The sequence below is a fragment of the Dendrobates tinctorius genome, unplaced genomic scaffold (assembly GCF_039654945.1).
Source record: "Dendrobates tinctorius isolate UK_male_01 unplaced genomic scaffold, ASM3965494v1 ptg000166l, whole genome shotgun sequence".
Taxonomy (NCBI): Eukaryota; Metazoa; Chordata; class Amphibia; order Anura; family Dendrobatidae; genus Dendrobates; species Dendrobates tinctorius.
This window is the reverse complement of record NW_027361833.1, coordinates 7047914-7074407: the sequence shown is the minus strand read 5'-3', so window position 1 is coordinate 7074407 and position 26494 is coordinate 7047914. Positions and strand designations below refer to the sequence as shown.

General features: G+C 43.8%; 1 protein-coding gene across 2 annotated transcripts in view; it reads left to right on the top strand.

Annotated features, from left to right (window-relative positions):
- TASL (TLR adaptor interacting with endolysosomal SLC15A4) overlaps window positions 1-25768 on the top strand; it is a 28652-nt gene extending 2884 nt beyond the window's left edge. The window contains exons 1-2 of one of the 2 annotated variants that reach the window (XM_073550636.1): window positions 16086-16311; window positions 24446-25768. In XM_073550636.1, coding sequence (XP_073406737.1) covers window positions 24448-25317 — 870 coding nt within the window. In that variant the 5' untranslated portion in view covers window positions 16086-16311; window positions 24446-24447 and the 3' untranslated portion in view covers window positions 25318-25768. Of the gene's footprint in view, window positions 1-16085; window positions 16312-24445 lie in introns of those variants that run through there. The other variant, XM_073550635.1, reaches the window with a different exon arrangement.
- Window positions 25769-26494: the final 726 nt, after the last annotated feature.

The following is a 26494-nucleotide window of genomic DNA, read 5'->3' as shown; positions in this document are numbered from 1 at the left end:
TGTGGCCCCCACCTGCAGAACCACTCCTTTATTGAGTGTGTCTTACTAATTGCCAATAATTTCCATCTGTTGTCTATTCCATTTGCAGAACAGCATGTGAAATTGATTGTCAATCAGTGTTGCTTCCTAAGTGGACAGTTTGATTTCACATTAGTTTGATTTACTTGGCTTTATATTCTGTTGTTTAAGTGTTCCTTTTATTTTTTTTTGAGCAGTGTATGTGTATATATATATATATATATATATATATATATATTGTGATAAAACACTCCGGGATCACCTTTGCTGGGGTCAAAGGTCACGTGCGTTCAGCATAAAACTCAGGCGTAGAGCTGGGATTCGGGTATAACTGACTCTGGGTCAGGTTTATTAATGGTGAAAGCAATGCATAAAGAAATAAAACATAAAACAAATCCTGGCCTGTCCGGCACTAACTAAACAAAGTACAACCTAACTACCAACTGGCGGGCTTCTCCCGTCCAGCCAAACCACAGTTGCCGTGGGCACTGCTTCCACTCACGTGTGTCTCTCACACAGACAGGCTCTCTGTGTTCCCAGGCTGAGACACTCACACAACCACCTTGCATCCTTTTATATCCACCTCCCATTATTCATTAGCAAGCAGGTGTGATACTGACCAGACTAGGCCACATAGGAAAGGAATCTGGGCGAGATATACCTGCCCTCATCCACTATTCCCACATGATTCTCACATATCTCCCCCCTCTGCTCAGACCACTCCGGTCGAGCAATGACACCCGCCAAACAGTGCACTCGGGACAGGGCATCTGCATTTCCCATCTGTACCCCTGGGCGGTGCTCCACCGTAAAAGTGTAGGCCTGCAGGGCAAGGAACCACCGGGTCACCCGGCTATTCCGTTCCTTGTTCAAGTGCATCCACTTGAGAGGGGCATGGTCAGTGATCAGCCTGAACTTTCGGCCCACCAGGTAATATTTGAGGGCCTCTAGAGCCCACTTAATGGCGAGGCACTCTTTTTCTACGACTGCATACCTTTGCTCGTGTTTATTCAGCTTCCTGCTGAGATAGAGGACTGGGTGTTCCACTCCGTCCCTCACTTGTGAGAGTACGGCCCCGATACCGGTATCAGAGGCATCTGTTTGTACCACAAACTCGCTGCAGAAGTCCGGAGTCACCAGTACGGGCTGAGAGCAAAGTGCCCGTTTTAGGCTATGGAAGGCTTCTTCAGCCGCTAAACTCCATTTAATCATGACGGAGTCTTTCCCTTTTGTAAGATCCATCAGGGGGGTAGCGATGGCTGCAAAATTGGGTATGAACCGGCGATAATAGCCGGCGATCCCCAGGAAGGCTTGTACCTGCTTCTTGTTGACAGGTTGCGGCCAGTCCTGAACTGCCTGAATCTTATCAACCTGGGGTTTAACAACACCCCTCCCAATTACATACCCCAAATACCAGGCTTCTTCTAGCCCGATGTGACATTTCTTGGGGTTCGCGGTTAGACCTGCCTCCCACAGGTCATCAATCACAGCTTGTACTTTCTGGAGATGAGTCTCCCAGTCCAAGCTGTAAATGACAATGTCGTCCAAATAGGCCGAAGCGTACTGCCTATGTGGCCTCAGGACTCGATCCATCAGTCTCTGGAAGGTCGCCGGTGCTCCGTGCAGTCCAAACGGCATATACACATACTGAAATAGACCCTCTGGGGTAGCAAATGCCGTCTTTTCTCTGGCAGCCTCCGCCAGAGGGATCTGCCAATACCCCTTTGTTAGGTCTAGGGTCGTAATATACCGGGCTTTTCCTAACCGATTTATTAACTCGTCGACCCGGGGCATAGGGTAGGCATCAAATTTTGAGACCGCATTCAGTTTCCTGAAGTCATTGCAGAACCGGATGGTGCCGTCCGGTTTAGGAATTAGCACAATCGGGCTGGACCAAGCACTGTGCGATTCCTCAATGACACCTAACTCTAACATTGCCTTCACTTCTCGGGAAACGGCTTCACGGCGCGCTTCCGGGATTCGGTAGGGCTTTACGTGAACTGTGACACCAGGTTCCGTTACAATGTCATGTTTCATTAGCATAGTCTGCCCGGGTTTTTCTGAGAAAAACTTTTGGTTGTGAAGTAGAAACTGCCTGACCTCAGTCTTTTGCCGCTCCGAGAGAGTCTCTGCAACCCGTACCTCCGGTACGGTATGCGAGCAGACGGGACGGGCCAGCTCCGCTGACAAGGCAGACCGATCTTTCCAGGGTTTTATCAGATTTACATGATAAATCTGTTCAGGTTTTCGTTTACCTGCCTGGTATACTTTGTAGTTTACTTCACCAACTCTTTCCTTAATCTCAAAGGGGCCCTGCCACTTTGCCAGGAACTTACTGTCCACCGTGGGGACCAGGATCAACACCCTATCTCCGGGTGCAAAGGTACGGATCTTGGCGCCCCTATCATAGATTCTTTTTTGGGCTCCTTGAGCCTGTATCATGTGTTCTTTGACGATAGGCATAACAGCCGCAATACGGTCCTGCATTTGTGTGACGTGATCTATCACTGTTTTAAATGGTGTGACCTGACCCTCCCAGGTTTCTTTTGCAACGTCTAACAGTCCGCGAGGACGTCGGGCATACAATAACTCGAAAGGCGAGAATCCCGTGGAAGACTGGGGTACTTCCCTGATGGCAAAAAGCAAATACGGAAGTAAATAGTCCCAGTTCTTCCCATCCTTGTCTATCACCTTTCTCAGCATCTGCTTCAGAGTTTTATTGAACCGTTCGACCAACCCGTCTGTTTGAGGGTGATACACGGATGTGCATAACGGTTCGATTTGTAACAATCGGCAGAGCTCCTTTATTACCCTGGACATAAAGGGGGTCCCCTGGTCGGTGAGTATCTGTTTTGGTATACCGACCCGACTAAACACATGCACCAGTTCCTTGGCAATCGTCTTGGTGGCCGTGTTACGCAAAGGGATGGCCTCCGGGTAACGAGTGGCATAATCCAAGATGACCAGGATATGTTGGTGTCCACGTGCAGACCGTGGAAGGGGCCCAACTAAATCCATCCCAATCCTCTCAAACGGGACTTCAATAATAGGTAGGGGTACCAAAGGGCTACAGAACCGGGGCTTAGGTGCAGAGGCTTGACAGTCAGGACAAGACTCACAATATACACGAATATCGTGATGCATGCCTGGCCAAACAAAACAGTGTAATATCCTTTCGGTGGTTTTCTGGACTCCCAGGTGACCTCCCATCACATGTCCGTGGGCAGCGTCGGACTGGAACACCTTGGGCCCACCAGAGAAAATCATTCTTGGGGCCCACTATGTAGCTGCATAGTTAAATACCAGACCACCAATTGTGCGGTAAAACACGCTAATATCCGGGTATAAGGTTGTACATGTCTTAATTATGTAGCAGGAGTTGGGGTAGCCCCCTCATAGAATATAAAGCAGCCCCCTCATAGAATATAATGTAGACCCCTCATAGAATATAATGCATCCATCTCATAGAATATAATACTGCCCCCCTCATAGGGTATAATGCACCCCCTCATAGGGTATAATGCACCCCCTCATAGGGTATAATACTGCCCCCCTCATAGGGTATAATACTGCCCCCCTCATAGGGAATAATGCACCCCCTCATAGGGTATAATACTGCCCCCCTCATAGGGTATAATACTGCCCCCCTCATAGGGTATAATACTGCCCCCCTCATAGGGTATAATACTGTCCCCCTCATAGGGTATAATACTGTCCCCCTCATAGGGTATAATGCACCCCCTCATAGGGTATAATGTATCCCCCTCATAGGGTATAATGCTGCCCCCCTCATAGGGTATAATGCTGCCCCCTCATAGGGAATAATGCACCCCCTCATAGGGTATAATGCTGCCCCCTCATAGGGTATAATACTGCCCCCCTCATAGGGAATAATGCACCCCGTCATAGGGAATAATGCTGCCCTCCTCATAGGGTATAATGCTGCCTCCTCATAGGGTATAATGCACCCCCTCATAGGGTATAATGCTGCCTCCTCATAGTGTATAATGCACCCTCTCATAGGGTATAATGCTGCCCCCTCATAGGGTATAATACTGCCCCCCTCATAGGGTATAATACTGCCCCCCTCATAGGGAATAATGCACCCCGTCATAGGGAATAATGCTGCCCTCCTCATAGGGTATAATGCTGCCTCCTCATAGGGTATAATGCTGCCCTCCTCATAGGGTATAATACTGCCCCCCTCATAGGGTATAATGCTGCCTCCTCATAGGGTATAATGCTGCCTCCTCATAAGGTATAATGCTGCCTCCTCATAGGGTATAATGCTGCCCCCTCATAGGGTATAATACTGCCCCCCTCATAGGGTATAATGCTGCCTCCTCATAGGGTATAATGCTGCCCCCTCATAGGGTATAATACTGCCCCCCTCATAGGGAATAATGCTATATAGATATATAGATATAGAGTTAGATAGATATAGATAGAAAGATAGATGTAGAGATAGATAGATATAGATATAAAGATAGATAGAGATAGAGAGAGCGGTAGATAGAGAGATAGATATAGAGAGATAGATACAGAGATCGATAAATAGATAGAGAGATAGTTATAGATATAGATAATAGATAGAGATAGATAAAGATAGATAATAAATATAGAGATAATAGATATATATAGAGATAGAGTAAGATAGAAAGCTATAGAGATAGGTAGATATAGATAATAGAGATAGCTAGATAGATAGACATAATAGATAGATATAGATATAGATAGATATAGAGATAGATAGAAAGATAGATATAGAGATAGAGCGATAGATAGAGATAGATAGATATAAATAGATAGAGATAAATAGAGAAAGATAGATAGATATAGAGATAGAAAGATAGATAGATATACAGAGAGATAGATATAGAGAGAGATAAATAGATAGATAGATAGAGAGAGATATAGAGAGAAATAGATATAGAGATAATAGATATATATAGAGATAGATAGATATAGATATAGAGAGAGATAGATACAGAGAAAAGATATAGAGATAAATAGATAAAGATAGATAGATATATAGATATAGAGATAGAAAGATAGATATAGAGATAGAGCGATAGATAGATATACAGAGAGATAGATATAGAGATAGATAGAGATATATAGATAGATAGCTATAGAGAGAGATATAGAGATAGATATAGAGATAGATATAGATAGATATAGAGATAAAGATAGATATAGAGATAGATATAGAGATATAGCGAGAGATATAGATATAGAGATAGATAGATACAGAGAAAAGATATAGAGATAGATAACGGATAGATAAATAGATAGATAGGTATAGAGATAGATAGATATAGATATTAGATAGAGATATATATAGATAAAGATAGATAGATATAGATGGTAGCTAGATAGATAATAAATATAGAGATAATAGATATAGAGATAGATAGAGTAAGATAGATAGATATAGAGATAGATAGATAGACATAATAGAAAGATATAGAGATATATATAGAAAGATGATAGATAGATATATAGATGTAGAGATAGAAAGATAGATATAAAGATAGAGCGATAGATAGAGATAGATATAGAAATAGATAGATATAGATAATAGATAGAGATAGATATAGAGATAGATAGATAGATATAGATAATAGATAGAGATAGAAAGATAGATACAGTAGATATAAGAGAGATAGAGATAGATAGATAGATAGATAGAGAGACAGATAGAGAGAGCGAGAGAGATATAAAAAAAAAAAAAACAAACCACGATACTCACCTCTCCTCCTCACTCCCACGCTGATCCCGGCTTCAGTGTCAGGAGCTGCCCCCTCTGCCAGACACACAGCGGGTGCGCGATGTAGTGACGTCATCGCGCACTGGCTGTGAGTCAGGAGCAGAGGGGACTGAGGGCGGCGCCAGCCCTGATGCAGAGCGGCTTACTGGGCTGGGGGCGGGGCCTCTGGGGGTGGAGACCTGAAATGAGATTCACTGCTTCGCAGTGAATATTCATTTCTCTTTAGCAGCGGGGACAGGGGCTTCTGCCTCCTGACACCCGCTGCTACTCCGCTGGCAGGGGCCCCCATAGCAGCTGCATGGTGTGCGACACACCATTGGCTGGGGGCCCCTGGAGCAGCGGGGGCCCTAGGCAACTGCTGGCCCTGTATGCCAGCAGGTGCCAGGGCCCACCAGATGCCAGGGCCCACCGGAGAATCCACCGGTTCTCCGGTGGGCCAGTCCGACGCTGTCCGTGGGCCAGGTCCAGCACCTGCCGCCGGTAGGGTTTTGGCACGACTAATAGTTGCACCGTATCTTCCCCCTTTTTCTCTATCTGATAGAGTAAATCATTCTCCAGAACCATGTAAGGATATGCCAGCCTAGAGCCAGGTTCTACGGGTACCCCATTTATCACTTTTACATTTGTCCTAGCCTGAGAAAGGGTAGGATCCTTTATTTGCTCGCTTTGGAAGTCATCTTTCTGAACTTCTAAATCCGGCAAACGGGGAGGTGGACGGCTGTCGGCCTCCTCCTCTTCCCCGGTCTGCTCCGTATCACCCGCCATAACTGAAAACGGGAACTGCAGGTCATTTCCCGCAGACTCTTCCCCCGAGTCTTCCGGGGAGACATCTTCCAGGGGTTCGAGACCCTCACGTGCCCTGGGAGAAGAATCATCTACACTATTACCCGAGGGCATCAACTGATTCTCCCACAATTGCCAGAAGTGGGGAAAATCCCGGCCCAGGATAACATCATGCAATAACGCCGGGACGAGTCCCACTTTATGTTGCACAGACCCATAGGAAGTAGTAATGCATATGACCGTGGTGAGGTACGAACAGGTGTCTCCATGCACACACGTTACAGAAAATTTGTCTGATGGTCCAGTCGGGGTTGACACCAGACTGGCCTTCACCAGAGTCACCACACTTCCCGAGTCTAACAATGCCACCACATTTTTGCCATCAACAGTTAAATCACACAAGTGTTTTTCCACATCCTTTTGACCGGCATTCATACTCACTACCCGTGCAACCATAGACATGCGGTTTTTAGAGTCAGTGATGTCGCACTGCATGGGTTCAGTAGTCACCGGACAGTTCGCAGCAATATGTCCCATCTCTTGGCAGCGGAAACACCTAACGGGCCCCTTGCTTAGACCATAGTTCGTTACTCTCGGCCTCACAGTGCGGGCAGTCCCGTTTTCCTCCCCCACTGTCTTAGGGATTTTTCCATCTCCCCTACTCCCTGGAACAGTCTTACCGGTTCTACGTGGAGATGATGAAGAACGAGGTGGGGTAGCGTCGTCTCGGAGTCCTTCCGCCACGGAGTAACGTTCAACCAGATCCACCAGTTGATCTGCCGTCGTAGGATTTCCATGGCTTACCCACTTCCTCAGGGCTGGCGGTAGAGCTCTCAGGTACTTGTCCATGACGACTCTCTGGATTATCTCTGGCGCTGTCAACACCTCGGGTTGTAGCCACTTCTTCGTCACGTGGATCAGGTCGAACATCTGTGACCGCGGTGGTTTATCCGGCTGATAAGTCCATTGATGCACTCTCTGTGCACGGACAGCGGTCGTCACTCCCAGCCGGGCCAAGATCTCGGCTTTCAATTTGTCAAAGTCCTGCGCAGCTTCAGGTTCCAAGTCATAATACGCCTTTTGGGCCTCACCGGAAAGAAACGGGGCAATCAGGCCGGCCCATCGTGCCTTCAGCCATTTTTCTCGCACCGCCGTCCGTTCAAACGTGGTCAGGTATGCCTCGACGTCATCTTCGGTCGTCATCTTCTGCCAGTACCGACTCACGTGAATCACTCTCGACTCTGCTTCAAGGTTAACCTCAGGTAAGCTTGCCAGGCGCTGCGCCACCTGCTGGAGAAGCGATCGATCGGTAGTTGTCATGTCCACCAACTCCTTCAGCTGGGCCATCATCACCCGATTAGCTTCTTGCTGGACGGCGGTGGACTGTACCAGTGCTTTCACCACGTCCTCCATGCTCATGCTTGCAACGTGATGCCCGCGTTCTCCACCACAATGTGATAAAACACTCCGGGATCGCCTTTGCTGGGGTCAAAGGTCACGTGCGTTCAGCATAAAACTCAGGCGCAGAGCTGGGATTCGGGTATAACTGACTCTGGGTCCGGTTTATTAATGGTGAAAGCAATGCATAAAGAAATAAAACATAAAACAAATCCTGGCCTGTCCGGCACTAACTAAACAAAGTACAACCTAACTACCAACTGGCGGGCTTCTCCCGTCCAGCCAAACCACAGTTGCCGTGGGCACTGCTTCCACTCACATGTGTCTCTCACACAGACAGGCTCTCTGTGTTCCCAGGCTGAGACACTCACACAACCACCTTGCATCCTTTTATATCCACCTCCCATTATTCATTAGCAAGCAGGTGTGATACTGACCAGACTAGGCCACATAGGAAAGGAATCTGGGCGAGATATACCTGCCCTCATCCACTATTCCCACATGATTCTCACAATGTATATATATATATATATATATATATATATACTGTATATATATTTCATAAAGTTCTACATAGCAGAATAGAAGCTAATTCAATTGTTGGCTTCTGTAAAATCATTCTAAAACTCGACATGAAATGACAAATGGTTTACATACAGTAAACCATTTCACTTCATGTATTTTTTTATATGTCCCTGACTAATAATTAGGATTAGGGTTTGTGTGTAAAATTTGGGACATGTAGGTGTTAAATAAAGGGGTTAATTCTTTGAAAAAAAAATTGTGTGGGCTCCCGCGGTAAATGCGCAACCAAAGAGGGAAAACCAGTGAGTGAGGGCATAATTTAACAGCCATGAGAGGGACCATTGTTTTTGCCCCCCCCGGCTACAAAAATCTGCCCCCAGACACCCCAGGAAAGGCGCATCTATGAGATGCGCCTTTTCTGGCACTTACCCTCTCTATTCCCATTGCCCTGTAGCGGTGGCTAATAGGTTAATATTAATGGGTTAATGTCACCTTGCTATTGGAAGGTGACATTAAGCCGATTAATAATGGAGAGGTGTCAATAAGACACCGATCCATTATTAACCCTAGACTATTAAAGGGTTAAAAAACCACACACAGACATGAATGAAAAATTCTTTTGATGAAATAAAGACACCACGTTTTTGACCAGATTTATTACTCTGCTAATCTATAAATAAACCATCGACCTGTGAAAAAAATAAAATAAAAAGCCATCAATATCCTTACCTCTGTGCTGGTCAGTCACGTCCCCTGCTGCAATCCATCAGAAGGGGTGAAGTGGTTTAGAACGGGACCGGTGCTTATGCGACCAGCCCGCTCTTTTAACCACTGCTAGAATGAATTAGTTCCTCTCTGTGCAGCCTCCCCGGCTGACCGGAGATGAACTAATGATCATGGGAAAGTTTCTGAATTTTACCCAGGCGATGGAGCATTGTCCTGCAAAAAACTCTTGGTTTTCTTGAAAGATGCAGACTTTTTCCTGTACCACTGCTTGAAGAAAGTGTCTTCTGAAAATGAGTAGTATGTTTGAAAGTTGACTTTGAATCCATCTTTAACCTGAAAAGGTTAAGCTAGCTCATCTTTAATAATACCAGCCCATAGCAGTATTCCACCTTCACCTTGCTGGAGTCTGAATCGAACTGGAAGGTTATGTCCGATACTGATACAGCCATGGGCCCATTCATCTGGTCCGTCAAGTCTCACTATTATCTCATGTCCAAAAATCCTTTGAAAAATGTGTCTTCAGATATTTCTTGGCCCAGTCTTGACATTTCAACTTCTGCGTCTTGTTCATTGATGGTCAGGCTTCAGCCCTCCTTACCTCTGCCATGTCACTGAGCACTGACCACCTTGTACGTCTTGGCTCCAGGGAGGCTGCAATTCTGGAATATGACTGTCATGATCGAGGCCGGGTTTTTGCCTTGTCTCTCCTTTCCCGCTCTGGTCATATCAGGGGTTAATTTTCCCTGCCTCATTCCTGTGTCCGGTCTGCTATATCTCTGTGCTGCAACCTGTGTACAGTGATAGTTATATTGCTTGCCTTCGGCATGTGTAGCTGGCTCTGGTGAGTTCCTAATCTGTCCTGCTGCGTACATCTGACTCTACCCGTGTCTGTTGACCTTCCTCCTAAGCGCCCCCGCTCCTTATTTCTCTGTGTGTTTGGATTCCCTGGTATTTGACCTTGGCTCGTCCTTGACCTGATCTGTCTCTCCCTTCTGATTCCTCTGCTATTGACCGGCACTGACCTTTTGCGCCCTCTACTGACTCTGTGTTTTGGATTCCCCTTTGTACTACGTTACTTCTGGTATTAACTCGGCTCTCTGTCTATTCTGCTGCCACCTAGTATTTGCTTCGCTGTAATCCTGCTGGTCTGCTTCATTGCTGGATATTCAGCCCATTCTCCACTCTGCAGCCATCTAGTGGAGTTTACGTTACTCTGCATTAACCCTCAGTATTAAAGCGTGACAATGACAGCACTGGAGGATAATGGGTTCCCGGTTCCATTTTTTGGCAGTTAAAGTGTGTCTTTTTTTTCAACGTTTTATGTGACCTTGTTGACTATTTGTAACAAAACTTTTGGTGGTTCGGTGATCACGCCCCAATATCGTAGCAATTTTTAAAGTGCTGCATCCCTCTGACTTTTAACAATTTTTTACTTTTCAGTCAGGTAAATCTCTTTTGTGCCCATTTTGCCTGAGGAAACCAAGCTGCCTAAGAATTCTGCACACCTTGATAAAGGTGTTGAGATCTTTAGGCCACACACTCCCCCATTTCACAAATAAACATCACCTCATCTGCTTCATCCAATAAGTATTCAAGTTTATACAGCTTGGAGTTGGAAAATATACATAAAAATAATGATGTTATGAAAATACTCCCCTTGTTAGGCGTCGGGTTCCTGCCACTGCACAGCAGGAATCCAGAGCTTTGCACCCAGCGGTCTCCCATTCTTCTTCAGCCACAGAGAAGCCTGCTCAGCAGATTCATCGGTCCTGGCGCTCTGCCCAGGCTAGCTCCGTGGGTTTGCTAGCTGCTGCCACCTCTGGCACAGCAATGACAATGCATGCTGCTCAGCAGCGAGATTCTCCAGGGGCTAAGTCCTCATGTCGGGCCACTGAGCATGCCTGTGGAGTGATCTCCCATTGGAGATCGAGGGTCACGTGCTCAGGTCCTGCTCGTGTTCGGATTGGCCCATCCGAGAAGCCAGGAAGGTCCCGGACGCCCGTGGCTATAAAAGGTTTGCATGGCCGCTCGCCCATGCGCTAGTATAGACTGAAATAGTTTGGAGTGTATGATGATGGATGCATGTATCTGGTGACTGACTCATTATGAAACCCCTTCCCTCTGATAATATGAATGTGGTTAGGGTTTAGAATCCGAGTCAGCGCCTGTCAGTGGCTAGTCTATAGGCCACAGTGCATACCAGCCATCTGCACACTAGCGTCCGATGGTGTCGCCCACTGCAGGGCACTAACGAACCGCGGCAAGTGACAGCCACGCCGGTGCAACGCCTTGCGCAACGCCTTGCGCAACCTGTGCGCTTACCTGGCCCAACCCAGGGCGATTAGTGGCGTCCACCTGAGTGGCACTGTGCACACTTGCACACTTGATTTAACCCTTGCTGGCATCGCAGTCATGGTGCCGAGTGCTAGTGGTCTAGAGGGACTTCAGTCCTGCGGTCTAAGGGCTGAGTTCTGTGACTATACGCTAGCGCTCACACTGCCGAGCTCTGTGACCAATAACAGGCTACGGCATTTATTTTTTGGTGGTAGTGCGACTCTGAGAGATAAGAGTCCGCCTCTGTACACATTGGGGTGAGGTTAACCCCGTGTGTCCCATTATTATACCGCCATATAGCGTCTGCCATTACCGAGCAGCAGTTAACACCTCTGCACGGTGGACCCCGGGCTGCGAACGCACCTAAAAAACCATCTTTATTATTTGGTGTGTTCCGCCAGCCCGTAACACCCCTGCCTAATTGTTCATAAAGTGTATGTAACCTGAAAGCAGCATGATGTAAGGGCAGAGAATCTGATTCCAGTGATGTGTCACTAAGCTGCGTGCTGTTGTTTAAATAAAATCAGTGTTTTATCGATAGGAAATTATAACTACAGGACTAGCTGCCTCGTGTCTCCTAGTCAACTGCTTTCTGCAACCTGCCACCCACCACTGATTAGCACTAGTGATGAGCAAGTATACTTGTTGCTCGGGTTTCCCCGAGCGTGCTTGGGTGTCCTCCGAATATTTTGGCGTGCTCGGAGATTTTGTTTGTGTCGACACAACTGCATGATTTACGGCTGCTAGACAGCCGGAGTACATGTGGGGATTCCCTAACAAACAGGCATTCCCCACATGTATTTAGGCTGTACAGCAGCCGTAAATCATGCAGCTGCGTCAACACAAACTAAATCTTCAAGCACGCCAAAATACTCAGAGGACACCCGAGCATGCTTGGGAAAACCAGAGCAACGAGTATGCTCACTCATCACTAATTAGCACCTTTCTGTCAATATATAGTGTACTTAGAAAGTTGTGAATTAGTGGTGTGGGCTGGGTTATACAGGTCTCAGCATTCAGAGCACAGCTACATCTGCAGCAGAGAAAACTGATTTTGGCACACCTGCTGCACCCAGTAAACTAAGACATACATCGCTGTTATCAGATTTCTGCCTCTACATCATGCTGCTCTCAGATATGGTAGCAAAATTATCTTTAATCGATGCGGGTCCTCTAAACCATCTTTGCTTTCCTTAAATCCTAATGATTGGTGTGGGTTCTAGAGGTCAGACCCCAACTGATCACACACTGAATGTATATCCTACCAATATACCATTTATAAGTTCAAATTGTCCATTCATCTGGGTCGCCCACCCAGGGCTGTGGGTACTCGGTACCGGGCCGGTGTCAGGGGAATGTGCCACAGTAGCGGTGACCAATATCAATGTCGGTGGTGTTAAAGGTGTTAAGAGTTTATTGGTATAGTTCTTGACACCACCAGTGGTATTTGGCAAGTGAGGTGTTAGCCAACGCTGCGTACAGATCCTCTTGGACTGATGGTGTGGTGCAGCAGAGATGGTATAGCTCCCCACAGGTGGAGCTGTAGTCCCAGGGCAGTGTAGGTGCAATGGATGAGGAGAGGCACAGGATGGTGTAGATGTTGTTACCCAGGTATAGATATGCGGGAATAACTGGAGGGCACCAAAGTATGCGGTTCCAAAGCTTTACTCACTGTTTGCAGTTCACACCACTGCCTGCCTCCGTACTGTGTTCTCCAGGTCAGGGCTCCAGCCAACCTCCAGGCAGGACAGGACTCTCCAATATGTACCTTCACTGAACGACTCCTCAAATGCGCCTTTAGGTGCGAAGCACTCCAGTACTTAGTTACCCTGCAATGCCTCTCTCTAGATGTTCCTAGTCTTTACTTGTATGACAGACAGCTGCAGCCTGCTTCGGGGACTCCTCTCCTGAGTCCTGGCTCTCTATCTGTTTCGCTGTTGTATCCCAAGTCTATGGTGGGAGTAAGGCGTTAGCGGCTCACTACTCCTCCGGTGTCTGTTGCCGGATATAAAGATCCAATCAACCTCTGGGACCGGGCCCCGGCCTTTGCGCTGAGAACCTATAGGCAGGGTTCCTATCCAACCCACTCCTCCTCTCTGTTCTCCTTCTCCTTCGTTCCGATCTGTTCTATCTCTCTCTTATGGAATCTGTAGTTTTCAGTCTACGTCTCTTTCTCCTTCTCTTCCTTCCCTGAGAAGCTCGTTCCACTAAGACCAGTCCTCAGCCTCTCCTGTCTGACTGCCTTCCTCCGCCTTGAGCTCCTCTCAGGCTGACCTGCTGTCAGCCTGCACTCTCTTCTCTAGGTCTCTCCCCAGACTGACCCCTTCTGGGTCTCTCCCAGACTGACCTGAAATCCTACACTTTCCCTCTCTTTTATATCATCTAACTCCACCTGCCTCCCAGCACATCTTGTGTTACGAAGCAGGGTTCCACGAGGGGTGCTCTGCTAACCCCCAGCCTGTAGCTGTTAGGTGGCCCCACTGAACTATCCTGTGTGTGGAATGCAGGTGTGGAGCATGGTCAGGAGTTCCACTACACCTTAGGAGAAGGTGCAGTACCTCTGTGGCGACTGAAGCCTCAGGGGCATCACACATCTCCGACAAGGAAGCAGATTTACTGAGCTGCAATTGGTTGCTGTGTGAAAGGGGGGGCGGCAGTTCGTTTGATGCAGTGAGTAACCGGAGACAGAGAAAGGGTTAACAAGTATTTACTAAACAATTGATAACAGTAATACTCCTAGCAGGGAGGTAAAGGCAATGGCAAAGATTATACAAGATAAACGTAACACTTATCGGTTGAAGTTCTGACAGGGGGAAGGCTGGAATATCTCCCGGCGACGTCTCAAAAGTTGCACAAAGTCTCTGGCTCTGTTACGAAGAAACAAATAACACTGTCACCCGACAGTGCCGAAGGAATCAGTCCTCTTTGTATTTGGTATGCTGAAACGTGGAAACAGTCCTTTGCTTGAATGTCCCAGAAATGGCACTGGGCATGGGTCGCGGGTATGTGTACTAGCCGCAACAATCCGCGGTCTTTCGGAGTAGTCCTTAAGCTGTTGTTCCAGTTTCTTGGGTAAAACAGGGGCAGTCAGCGGTACAGTTGCAGACGGTAATTCAATAGCGTCAAGAGTATTCTCAAAGTCAACACATGGAGGTCTGGGAACAGAGGAGTCGACAGTAGGAGCTGCGGAGAGGGAGTCAACTGTTTCCTGTAGACTTCCCGCTAAATCTGACGCATTCCCGCCCTCAGACTCACTTAAGTACCCCGCGCCCCCTGCTGTCTGACCAGATGGTCTCTCCCTCTCAGAGGACATCTCCCCCACTAGCAGTGGTGACAGCCCTGATAGTTTCGACCTTAAAGGGCACCACACACTGCTGACTCCGTCTTGTCTCACTTCCGTACACCTGCAAGGAAAAAAAGGTGTTCTACTTTTTAAATAGTTTTCAGAAAATTTCCCCAATGTTTTCACTTTGCAATATATTTTATTGGAGGAAGCGCTTGACTTAAAATAATTTCTGTTTGGTGAACCAGCAAGGCATCCCTGCAACAGTAGATTCCTGGCACAGCCATGCAAGTACAACAAGGTTGTGTTATATAACATAAATAGGGAGTTAAATCTGCGCAGTAATTTACAGGGTGTCCTTAAAGTCTGGACACATAGGCAAAGACACATATTTTCAAGAAATGGAATTTGTTAACTGCATTTTAATCAATTGGAATATTAAATAACTTCTTCAATATGATTTCCATCATTTGTGATGCAAAGGTTGACACTCTTTGCAAAATTCTATTATAGTTAATAAAATTAAACTACGATAATAACAATGATAGATAATGAGAACTCCTATGTCTCCAGACTATTATAGCAGTAAAAAAGGGCTGACAATAAATATTTTTTTATCTATTTACTTTTTTTAATGTATTTTAGTCAGTTAAAAAATACATATAGAGAACAGCACAAATGTGAGATCAATCAAATGACCAATTTTTACATAATGGTGACAAACAACCGCCCCTTCCCCAGATATTATATTTTAGGTGTGAGCAGGTAAGGCCTGTTTCACACTTCAGTTTTATGTCGTCACAGTCCGCCTTTTCGACACAGACAAAAAACGTTCCTATGGACGTTTTTTTTTCCTGACGGACCCCAATTTTATGACGGATCCGCTGCACAACGGACGCAACGGAAGGCCATCCATCACAATCCGCCGGCAATACAAGTCTATGGGGAAAAAAATCCGCCGGGCAAATTCATCAGATCCGTTTTTTTCCCCAAACGGTGGATTGACGCCTGCAAACGGAAGTGTGAAACAGGCCTAAGATATAACTTTGTAGTCTACCAATCTTTGCTATTCACAGTGTACTAATTTCATTGTCCCCCTGCACTAGTGCATGACGTTAAAATTTGTTTGCATTGCTTTAGATTTTTAAAAATGAACCTTAGAAAATAAGAGTTTAATGTGTTCAGTTTTGATACCTTCATCCTCCTATGCCCTTCTTTAAAAAAAAAATCCCCTTGAAGTGTCGTGTAGAAAACAAAACTCTGATGGCACCGAGGCAAATAAAAAGAGGAAGTAGAATCTCTTTTCATGTAGTTGTAGCTTTAGTTTTGTAAAGAGAAAACTTCCCCTTCAGCTCCAGCAGACAGATGAGACGGTGTCAGCTTCTGAATTGAACGTATATTTTGGCAGCAAGTTGGGCACATTTATATATTAGCTTTTGGTCATTTTCCTCAGTTGGATAACTATATTATAAAGGTAAGAGTCACGATTATGCAAATATTTTGAATACTGTACACCGTATGTTATTTTGCACATTCTATACTTTCTAAAAACTTGGTGATGTATTTTCCTTGTCCCCCCCCCTCCCAAGACTGTTGAAACAGATCTGCCTTTTAAGGTGCAAAAAAGAAGGGTATAGGCGATAAGTTATCATTTTAGGTATTAAAGGCTGCTCCTCAATCCAGGACTATATTCAATATACTGTTCATGTATATATATTGTTGTATATATAAATATATGTAAATATTTTAATCATTGTACCAAGATGCCGACTTCAGTGGTTCTGACTACTTGGACACCCATCAGTCTGAATGGAGTGGCAGTCGAGCTTGTATGGCTCAGCTCAACTAATCAAATACAATATATGACTACAAGAGATAGCTGAGTACGGGGCAACATTCTGTGGATATGAGAGTCATTAATATCCCTTCTGCACAAATGGAGTTAAATTACTAGATATGATACTAGTAAAGGGGCCAGTGGATACCCCACTTCCCTTCTATCACACGCTTTCTTTTTCTCCCCCCTTTTCCTTACCTTCTTCCTCTTCCTCCACTTTCCTGTATTTTCCTTTATTAGTTTCTTTGTGTTTCTTCTCATTTTCTTTCTTGTGTACTGTACATCAATTTACTCTTTTTGAAAGTGTTTGACGGGTTTTATGTTATATAATAACTAATATGTGATACAAATACCGTAATATCATTGCTCATTTATTCTCTCACTATTCTCTGGCACTGTACACTTAATAACAATTTTATTAACAATAACAATTAATATCAATTTGTACACTGGATGTGGCGTGATTATATAATATTCTGTAATGAAAATTACTGTAATATAGAGGAGCTGGAGAGATGCGTAAAAAGTTTTAAATGTGTTCGGAGGTCTACTTTTTAATCAGAGGTTAGAACAGGAAACACTTGTTCATTCACAGACAAAGACCACCTTAGGCATCATTCAGACGTCCATTTTTTTTCTGTGTGTCCATTTTTACAATCCGTGTGTCATCCCTTGTTTTTTCTTCAATGCAATAAAAAATTCCAAGTTTCTTTGTCTCATTAAATAATAAAAACAGACAGCACTTGGATTAGATGGCATCAATGTGCTGGCCCTTTTTCTCACGGATCCATTGATTTGAATAAGCAAGTTTGATCTGTGACTTGGATGAAAAAAGGACATTTTTTTTTTCCTTTATTGCAGTTTGTAAAAACACAAACATTGAAATAGCTGCACAAACTATAATGGGTATGTGTTCTTTCTGTGGAGAACATGGATACAAAACGTACTCGAAAAACGGACATCTGAATTTTCTCCAAATATTACAAAATCTAAGTGAAGGTAAACACATATTCGTTTCATGCAACAGTAGTGATCTAACACGTAAATAATCTCATTATTGTATAAAAATGTTCTTTATGTGTGGTCAATACAAAGAACTCCTCCATGATTTATTCTTTCCACGGACTTTTAAAGTCAAGTTCCCAAGATGAGTTTTTTGACTCTGCACACTTCGCTGCTAAAAAAACCCCCCCAGCATCTTACACTTTCAGCAAAATGGATGGGATTTATGGAAATCTCATGCCCACTGGGCTTTATTTACGTAGCGTAAGCTAACCTACAGAGCATTTTTGAAATTCGCAATATGTCAATGTGTCTCTAGGGTACGCTGAATTTATGTGTTGCTTCAGGGTATGCACACACATAGCATTGTCTATGGGCACATGGAGTCTTTTTGCTGAGTTTTCAGAGCAGAAACTGAACAGAAACTCCCAATTTTTGAGCTTAGAATTTTTGAGAAGTATTTGTAGTATGTATGTGCACATGGCGTCAATTAGTCACCGGTACAGTCGCCAAGTTTTCCCAGGCGAAATCACTTCAGAAAAATGCTGGCGATCATTTTCTTGAGATGGTATCACCAGCAGCTTTGTAGTTGTTCTTATGGTGGTTCTGCCGCTGCTGTCTTCTACGCTACACTGTTAAGTAAAGGGGAGACCACCCCAAGAATGAACCTGAAGTGGGTAAAAGAGGTAATATAAGACAGAATATGTGCAAAGCAATGGCATCTTGACATTGCTGTGCACTGTGCTCATTTTACAGGGCACTATTGCTGCATTTTTTCAGATGGATTCACGTGTGCACATACCATTGGAGAGATTCTGCTCAGCGAATATTTGCACATAGTCTTTTTGCTGTTTTTTTTTTTTTTTAGAGGAAACAACAGAACTGCAAAGTTTTTGAGTTTTGCATTTTTTTTAGGATTTGACGAGTTTCCTTTCAGTTTCCACTCCAAACACTCCTCAAAAAACTTTGTATGCACATAACCACTTTCTGCCCCCCCAAAAATCAGCAAAAAGACTACTGAGTGTGCACATACCCACCGAGTTTGCTTTAAGGGAATGTCTTTTAGAAGTCAGGGTACCCGCTAAACTTTGAAAACAGGACGCTTCAGGAAAATGCTGGCAGCGATTGTCCTTAAAGGGGTTGTGTGTGACTGCATACTTATGAATCCCCCAAGGCACACACTGTTGGGTATGTTTGTGTTATACATTCTCCAGGCCAGAGCCCGTCTAATGGGAGTGGCCTTGCTTCCTACAAGTGCACGGAAGTGACGCCGCGTCCATTGGCTGGGAGTATAACTCATACTTACCCTCTGGTCCCAGTTTGGCCTGGACAACCCCATTAAGCATGTTCTTTGACGTCTCTCTGGTTGTTTTTGAAGCAGTTTTGCTGCCCTGGCAGCCTGTTTTGCTTTTTTTAATGTACATAAAAACTAGTTAGCGCCTTTCACCTGAAGAATAGTCTGTCACTTCTTTAAACAACTACGCAGCTTTTGAAACCTAAATCAGTTAAAAGAAGCTAAAAAGACTGTACATAGCAAGTCATTTTGACATTTCCTTGAATATATTCATTATTTTTTAGAATTTTCAAGCTATTCTGTTGTCTGAAATCGGCCTGAAAAAGACATCATGTGCACATACTCTGACGCCGGTTTCACACATCAGTTTTTTCTTTGTCCGTTAAAAACTGACCATTTTTTTTTTCGTTTTGCAAAAAAGGACATGGAAGAGGCACATTGCTTGTAATGAGTCCTTGATCTAGCTATAAAAAAAACAGATAGTACGTGTACCAAAATAACTGATGTATGATAGGGCTCTAATGCTGAACTCTGCTGTCCGCCATTGGTTTGAGATAATACCTATCATTGCTATATATTTTTTCAATTTGTTGGTATGTCCAGCGGACTACAACATATAAGTACAACAGGATGGGAAAAAGGAGATGAAGGCCCTAACGGTTGGGAGCGGGGAATGGGACATTTCCTGAAACCAAACTCTGCCTTTCCCTAAGCTTCCCTAACGCCCCATGCAGGTCCTTCTGCCCCTGTCGCTGTCATGTGCCTAGTCCCTGACTGTCACCTCTACTAACCCTGGCCAGTGCATTGGCCAACAAGGAAGCTAGCCTAACCACTGCACATGGTAACACATAGGGGAATAGACAAACATGCGACAGACAAAAAAGGATTTTACTCAGCTCAGAATCTGCTGCTAAACTCCACAGCAGCAGAGTAAATGATACCAGGATAACAGGACTCCAACAGTGGCAATACCACAGTCACCAGCGAGCTCCACACACCTAGCTGGTCTGCATAGAAGAAAACGTTATAACCGACGATCAGCTGATGAGTCATGTGACTATTTAAAGGGAGGTGGGAGTTGTTACCTGCAAACATCGGCTGACCAGCTTAAAAGAAACTGGTAGCTAGAGACTAACATTATCTCTTGCTGGACCAAAGGAAAAAAGCAACATTCAATTTCCTTAAGAATTTGTGACAGTTAGTATTTCAATTATATATTCAGGGATGCTAATTAGTGATGAGCGAGTATACTCGTTACTCGAGATTTCCCAAGCATGCTCGGGTGATCTCGAGTAATGAGTGTACTCGCTCATGACTAATGCTAATATCTGCTTTGTTCTCCGCCAATGGTGAGATAATCTTGTGTATATTGTACTGTATGAATGTAAAGACTTTACAGTTATTTCTGTACACCAGCAACAAACAGCAGGAAGAAGCCTGCTGGAACAGAAGATAAAATCGTCCTGAAAGACAAGTGTACAGGACCACACCATGCATTGAAGAATAGGGTGTATTCTAAACATAGATTAGCTTGATGATGTGCCATATCTGTGGTGGATGCATATGAGCTGAACACATTGTTCCAGAACTGTGCTGGATGTCTTCTGCTGTTTTACACATTCATCAGTCATCTGGTTGCAGGCATCAATTCAGAGAGGTGGGACTAGTCAGGAGCACAATGGAGAGAGGAAAGTATCTGTAGCACTGAGGAGGGGCAGGGTGCTGCTGTGAAACTTAGAAGAGGGTTCTCATTCAGCTATGTGAATCTGGATATATAGAAGGGCAGATGAAGATTAAAAAAAACCCACAAAGGTACAAGAAGGAACAAGAGAGAATCCTTATCTTAAAGTATGCATGTACTTTGCAAAATATATTGCGATTGTGAGAATAACCCTTTTTTAAGCAAGTTACAGCAATTAAACAGATTGCGTCCCATAGCACAGATAGAAATGGGAACTTGTTCTGTTGTTGGGTCAAAGACAATCTGTCCCACTCTAGCTACATTTTAAAGACTTTTGTTAAGAACTGAATCTCCTGCAATGATTGTTCTTTTTTGAACATAGCTGTATGCCAGCTTTAGAGAAATGGAAACCCACTGTTTCTCCATGAAACTTTCACAAACTGTTGTGGTTTTAGAATGAAGCCACTGACTGACAGTAGTTCAACTGTCTAATTTCATTTCATGTTTTGTCTGTTTGGAATTGTTCTGTGCTATTTTCATGACAAATCGCCTCTTTTGCATCATTCTGTTTACTTGTAAACTACTTCCTGTTTCATAGTGTAACATTGTTGGGTGTGTGTACCCACTGCGCCATGGGCTGGGCTTACTTTTGAGTGGCATAACTAAGTGACTACCTGGTATTCACTAGAGCTTCTGATGAGGATAGGCTTGACCACAGGTAGTTGTAAGGAGTACAGGGGCTAGTTTCATGCCCTGCTCTCCTTGCATATGTCCCTGTTAAAAGCGGTATATTCCATATGTTGTGTAATGTCGATATATTGTGCATTGCATTGTACCTATGTTTATGTGTTGCGAAGATACAGGGATAGTGTAGAACTTAGACCAGTAGGGGGAGCACAATAGCATATGATAGGGATTAGTTAGACCAATAGGATTTGTCTGGTTAGAAGGGGCTAAGAAAGAGTAGTTGGGGAGCTTCCTGGAGTTAGTTAGTGTAAGCCGGAAGCAAGGACAGTACAGTCGTGTCAAGAGGAACGTTTAGAGGAGCCCAGCGGTCCAGGGCCTAAGAGCTGACAGTCACACGGTGGTGGAGGAATATCAGGGCAGCATAAGAATGGTAGTAGCTAACTTCGTGGGAACAACCCTTAACGTCCGAGGCCTTAGGCTCTTCTATTCTGGAAAGGAATAGAAGAGCCATCCTTTCAGGAAGCTGCGGTACCGGTGGATACGGTACGGAAATGTGATATTCCTGGAGGACTGTGGGACAGTACAGGTAATGGAATGGTCATATTCTGCGAAGAATCTTGTGCTGTTTCTGTGACTAAACTGGATGAGCTGAGTAAAATTGTTTTGCTGAAAATGAACTTGGACTCTGATTATCATTGTGTGGTGCTAGGAGAAAAGGAGCCCTGGCAGCTTGGAACGGACCCTGCCTTACAAGTGAGTGGACTACAATGTATTAATGTGGCGGGGAGCCAGGGTGTGCCAGTACTGCCACCGTCAGCCACGAATGCCCCCCTGGCCTCCGTTAGTCACTAGGTACTATTACCGGGCAGACCCTGGATCTGCAGCAGCTGACTGGAGGGTCAAAGACATGGGTACAAGGTACAGGTGGACAAAGAAAAAGATGTGATAACAATCTGAGGTCAGTGCAGGCAGCACAGTTTCAATATACGTAGCCAAGGTCAGGAGCAGAAAAATCAGAATAAATAAGTAGGCCAGTCAGGTGATAAAACACGAGAGATAATAAAAGAGTGCACCTTACAGGAAACTAGACAGGAACTGAACTAGAACCACCTTAGATCAGGCGATGAGTTATGGGAAGAGCCCCCTAATAAACCCCCCAACTGCTTGGGCATAGGTCAGGGAAGCTAACCTCTGTAGAGGACATAGTGACGATAATTCCTGCAGAATCTGGTCATGTTTCCCTGTAGCCAGGTGGACACTAACCAGCAACAGGAGGCAGCTCAGCGAGACAGTCTGAGACTGCAGTGAGTAGGGCGGCACTTACCACCTGTGCAAGTCACCGATGTGACACATATGCCTTTATGTTTCACAGGTGCCCTACAAACACATGGATTTCCTTTTTTTGTAGAAATAAAAGTTATCAAATCACATCTTTTCTTTCATAGCCATATAATTGCTCAATAACTTTTTTTCCAAAACATTCACATTTTTGTAAGGCCAGAAAATAGCATATATATATATATATATATATATATATATATATATATATATATATATACACTCACTGGCCACTTTATTAGGTACACCATGCTAGTAACGGGTTGGACCCCCTTTTGCCTTCAGAACTGCCTCAATTCTTCGTGGCAGAGATTCAACAAGGTGCTGGAAGCATTCCTCAGAGATTTTGGACCATATTGACATGATGGCATCACACAGTTGGCGCAGATTTGTCGGCTGCACATCCCTGATGCGAATCTCCCGTTCCACCACATCCCAAAGATGCTCTATTGGATTGAGATCTGGTGACTGAGGAGGCCATTTGAGTACAGTGAACTCATTGTCATGTTCAAGAAACCAATCTGAGATGATTCGAGCTTTATGACATGGCGCATTATCCTGCTGAAAGTAGCCATCAGATGCCTGTTCTTAGCTGAGAGGAGTGGTACCCAGTGTGGTCTTCTGCTGCTGTAGCCCATCTGCCTCAAAGTTCGACGCACTGTGCGTTCAGAGATGCTCTTCTGCCTACCTTGGTTGTAACGGGTGGCAATTTGAGTCACTGTTGCCTTTCTATCAGCTCGAACCAGTCTGCCCATTCTCCTCTGACCTCTGGCATCAACAAGGCATTTCCGGCCACAGAACTGCCGCTCACTGGATTTTTTTTCTTTTTCGGACAATTCTCTGTAAACCCTAGAGATGGTTGTGCGTGAAAATCCCAGTAGATCAGCAGTTTCTGAAATACTCAGACCAGCCCTTCTGGCACCAACAATCATGCCACGTTCAAAGGCACTCAAATCACCTTTCTTCCCCATACTGATGCTCGGTTTGAACTGCAGGAGATTGTCTTGACCATGTCTACATGCCTAAATGCACTGAGTTGCCGCCATGTGATTGGCTGATTAGAAATTAAGTCTTAACACACAGTTGGACAGGTGTACCTAATAAAGTGGCCAGTGAGTGTATATCTCCTCAAGATGAAAGCAGCACACCAAAAGAATTCCAGTCAAAGTGCTATTGGCCCATCTGGCTAGTTGCCCAGCGATGTGTCGATCCTGGGAGTTATGGACCTTTTTCAAGCCTTGAGAAAGGTCCACAACTCCCAGGACCGAAACGTCGCTGTATGGGCAACTAGCCAGATGGGATAATAAATAGCACTTTGACAGGAATTCTTTTGGTGTGCTGCTTTCATCTTGAGGACTATTTTTGAGGTTTGGTATATGCCTGGAAGGCTTGCACCCGTATTGTCTGTTCATTTTTTGTGCTGCTTTTTCCCTTTTTTTCACACACACATATAAAAATAGTATTAACAATGTAGCTGAAATAATAATTTACTGGCTGTGATTTAGGCGGCGTATAACCATTAGTCAGCAACAGGTTTTCACAGCTTATTGATTTCATTTTACATTTCAAACTTAAGAATATTTTTAATAAATACATAATATTTCTGTTATTTAATTTTATTTGAATAGGCACTATGAAATATCATAGATATTATGTGCATAGTGTACATATCTGTTAGCATTACTACTGCAAAATAAAGAGTGATGATAAAGTTCATTATCATTACAGTAAATATTTCCTTTATTTCCTTTATGTTTTTCCTTATACAGCTATGCTTTCAGAGGGATACCTGTGTAAAATCCAGGCTCAATATGACAATGGGATGAGCATGTTGCATGGCAAGAATGGAACTAAAGGACCAAAAGAAGTGGCTGGTGTATGTACTATCAATTATTTGTCTGCACAGGAAACGCGAAGCAGAAGGATTTTCAGAAAATTTGGTTCATTTGAAAAGCACAAATATCAAAAAACAAGAGAGGCTGAGAACAATATCCAGGAAATAGCAGAAGGCTTGATGTATGAAAGTGAAAAATCACCCTCTGCGAGCATAAGTCGGAACTCAAGCTTGAATAAAGAGACCTATTTGGTTCCGTCATCTTGTCAACATATCTGTAGGGACTATAATGACTTACATGTAGCTGGGGACCAGGTGATGGCTATCAACTCAACCATGAGTGATTTCACTAGTAATAGCAGCTTTGAATTTTGTGAGGGCCCATTTTTACAATCTTCTGAGATCCCTTCTAACATGGAATCTTTAGGTGTCCAAGCCAATATCACCAAAAAAGGTAGCAAACGTAATTCGTGGAAAGTATGCAGTGATAAAGATAAGAGCATCATTAACCATGAGCAACCAATGTCGAATTCAGTTCTCAATGAATACTTGGAAAAAAAGGTTATTGAGCTCTATAAGCAATACATGATGGACATAAGCTGCAGTGCATCTACAAACCACATCATGAACTCGGAGGTCATCATGAACAACATCCAACAGATAAGCATGCAGTTGTCACGAGAGCAAAACATGGAAACAAACAAGGCCAAAGACATGGTCATCAGTTACTTGCTGAGACTTGCAAGTGAGAAACAGTCTAATGTGATTAGCACTCCGGATCTTCAGATCTCATCTAATCTTGTTTGAGAAAATACTAATAGCTACTAAATGGATATGCAATAATTGTTATAGTCAAGGAGGACTGCATAATTGTAATAGTTGCATAATTTAGAATTAGAAAAAAAACCCTTAGATATTAACATATATTTATCGCTGTTTGTCCTGACACCTTTGATCTGCATGTCTGTTGCTACTTTAGCATAACACAGCTATCAATTCCCCTTTAATTACACTGTCTAAGCTAGATACAGTATGTGACGCTAACGAATAAGATCTTAACCCCTTAAGGGTACAACCAGTGTTTGTGCTTTCATTTTTTTCATCTCATTTTTACAAGAGCCATATTTTTTTCCCAACTGACATAACCGTATGAGGGTTTGTTTTTGACATGTTGCAGTTTTCAATGACACCATTTTTATTACCATATAATGTACTCAAAAAGAGAAAAAAAAAATCTAAGTGAGGTCAAATAGTGAAAATAAATGCAATTCTGAAATTGTTGTTTGTTTCGTTTTTACAATGTGCATAGTGCATAAACACAACTTTGTCACAGCTCCAGGTCAGTACAAAGCCAGCTTTGCAGAGGTTTTTTTCTAGTACTTGTGGCTTAAAAAAGTCTTAAAGTAAGTAAAAAATGTGGTTTGTGACGCTCTTTTGCAAGACTCATAACTCTTATTTTTTCATTGATGGAGCTGTAGATTTTTCATTTGTACTATTTTGTGCTACTTACAAGAGAAAGAAGTGTGTATAATGGATGCAATCAACCCTAGGGTCATAACCACAATATAACACAAAAATATATAAACAAATGAATACATTTTATTAACACAAAAAATTCCACACAAAGAGTGACATTGATAAGAATAAAAACAATTTAAAAAGGCCAGGACAAAATGGCCGTGTGTAACACTCCAAAAAAGGTTCTAAAATAAGAACCTAATGCTCCACTCCTCCACGATGCTAAGGCAAAGGGTTTCTATATACAGTACTCTATACAGCAAAGATGCAAAAATAATGCACAAGACAATAATTCAATAGATAAAGATGTCAAATAAAATAATATAATACACATAATAATACCAGCAAAAAATCTCAAATGCCCATGCTATATGGCGACTCAACATGATACTTCAAACAAAGAGAAACAACGAGCATATATTTCCAAAAATTCAATGAAATGTGTATATCAAAAATTATTTTAATA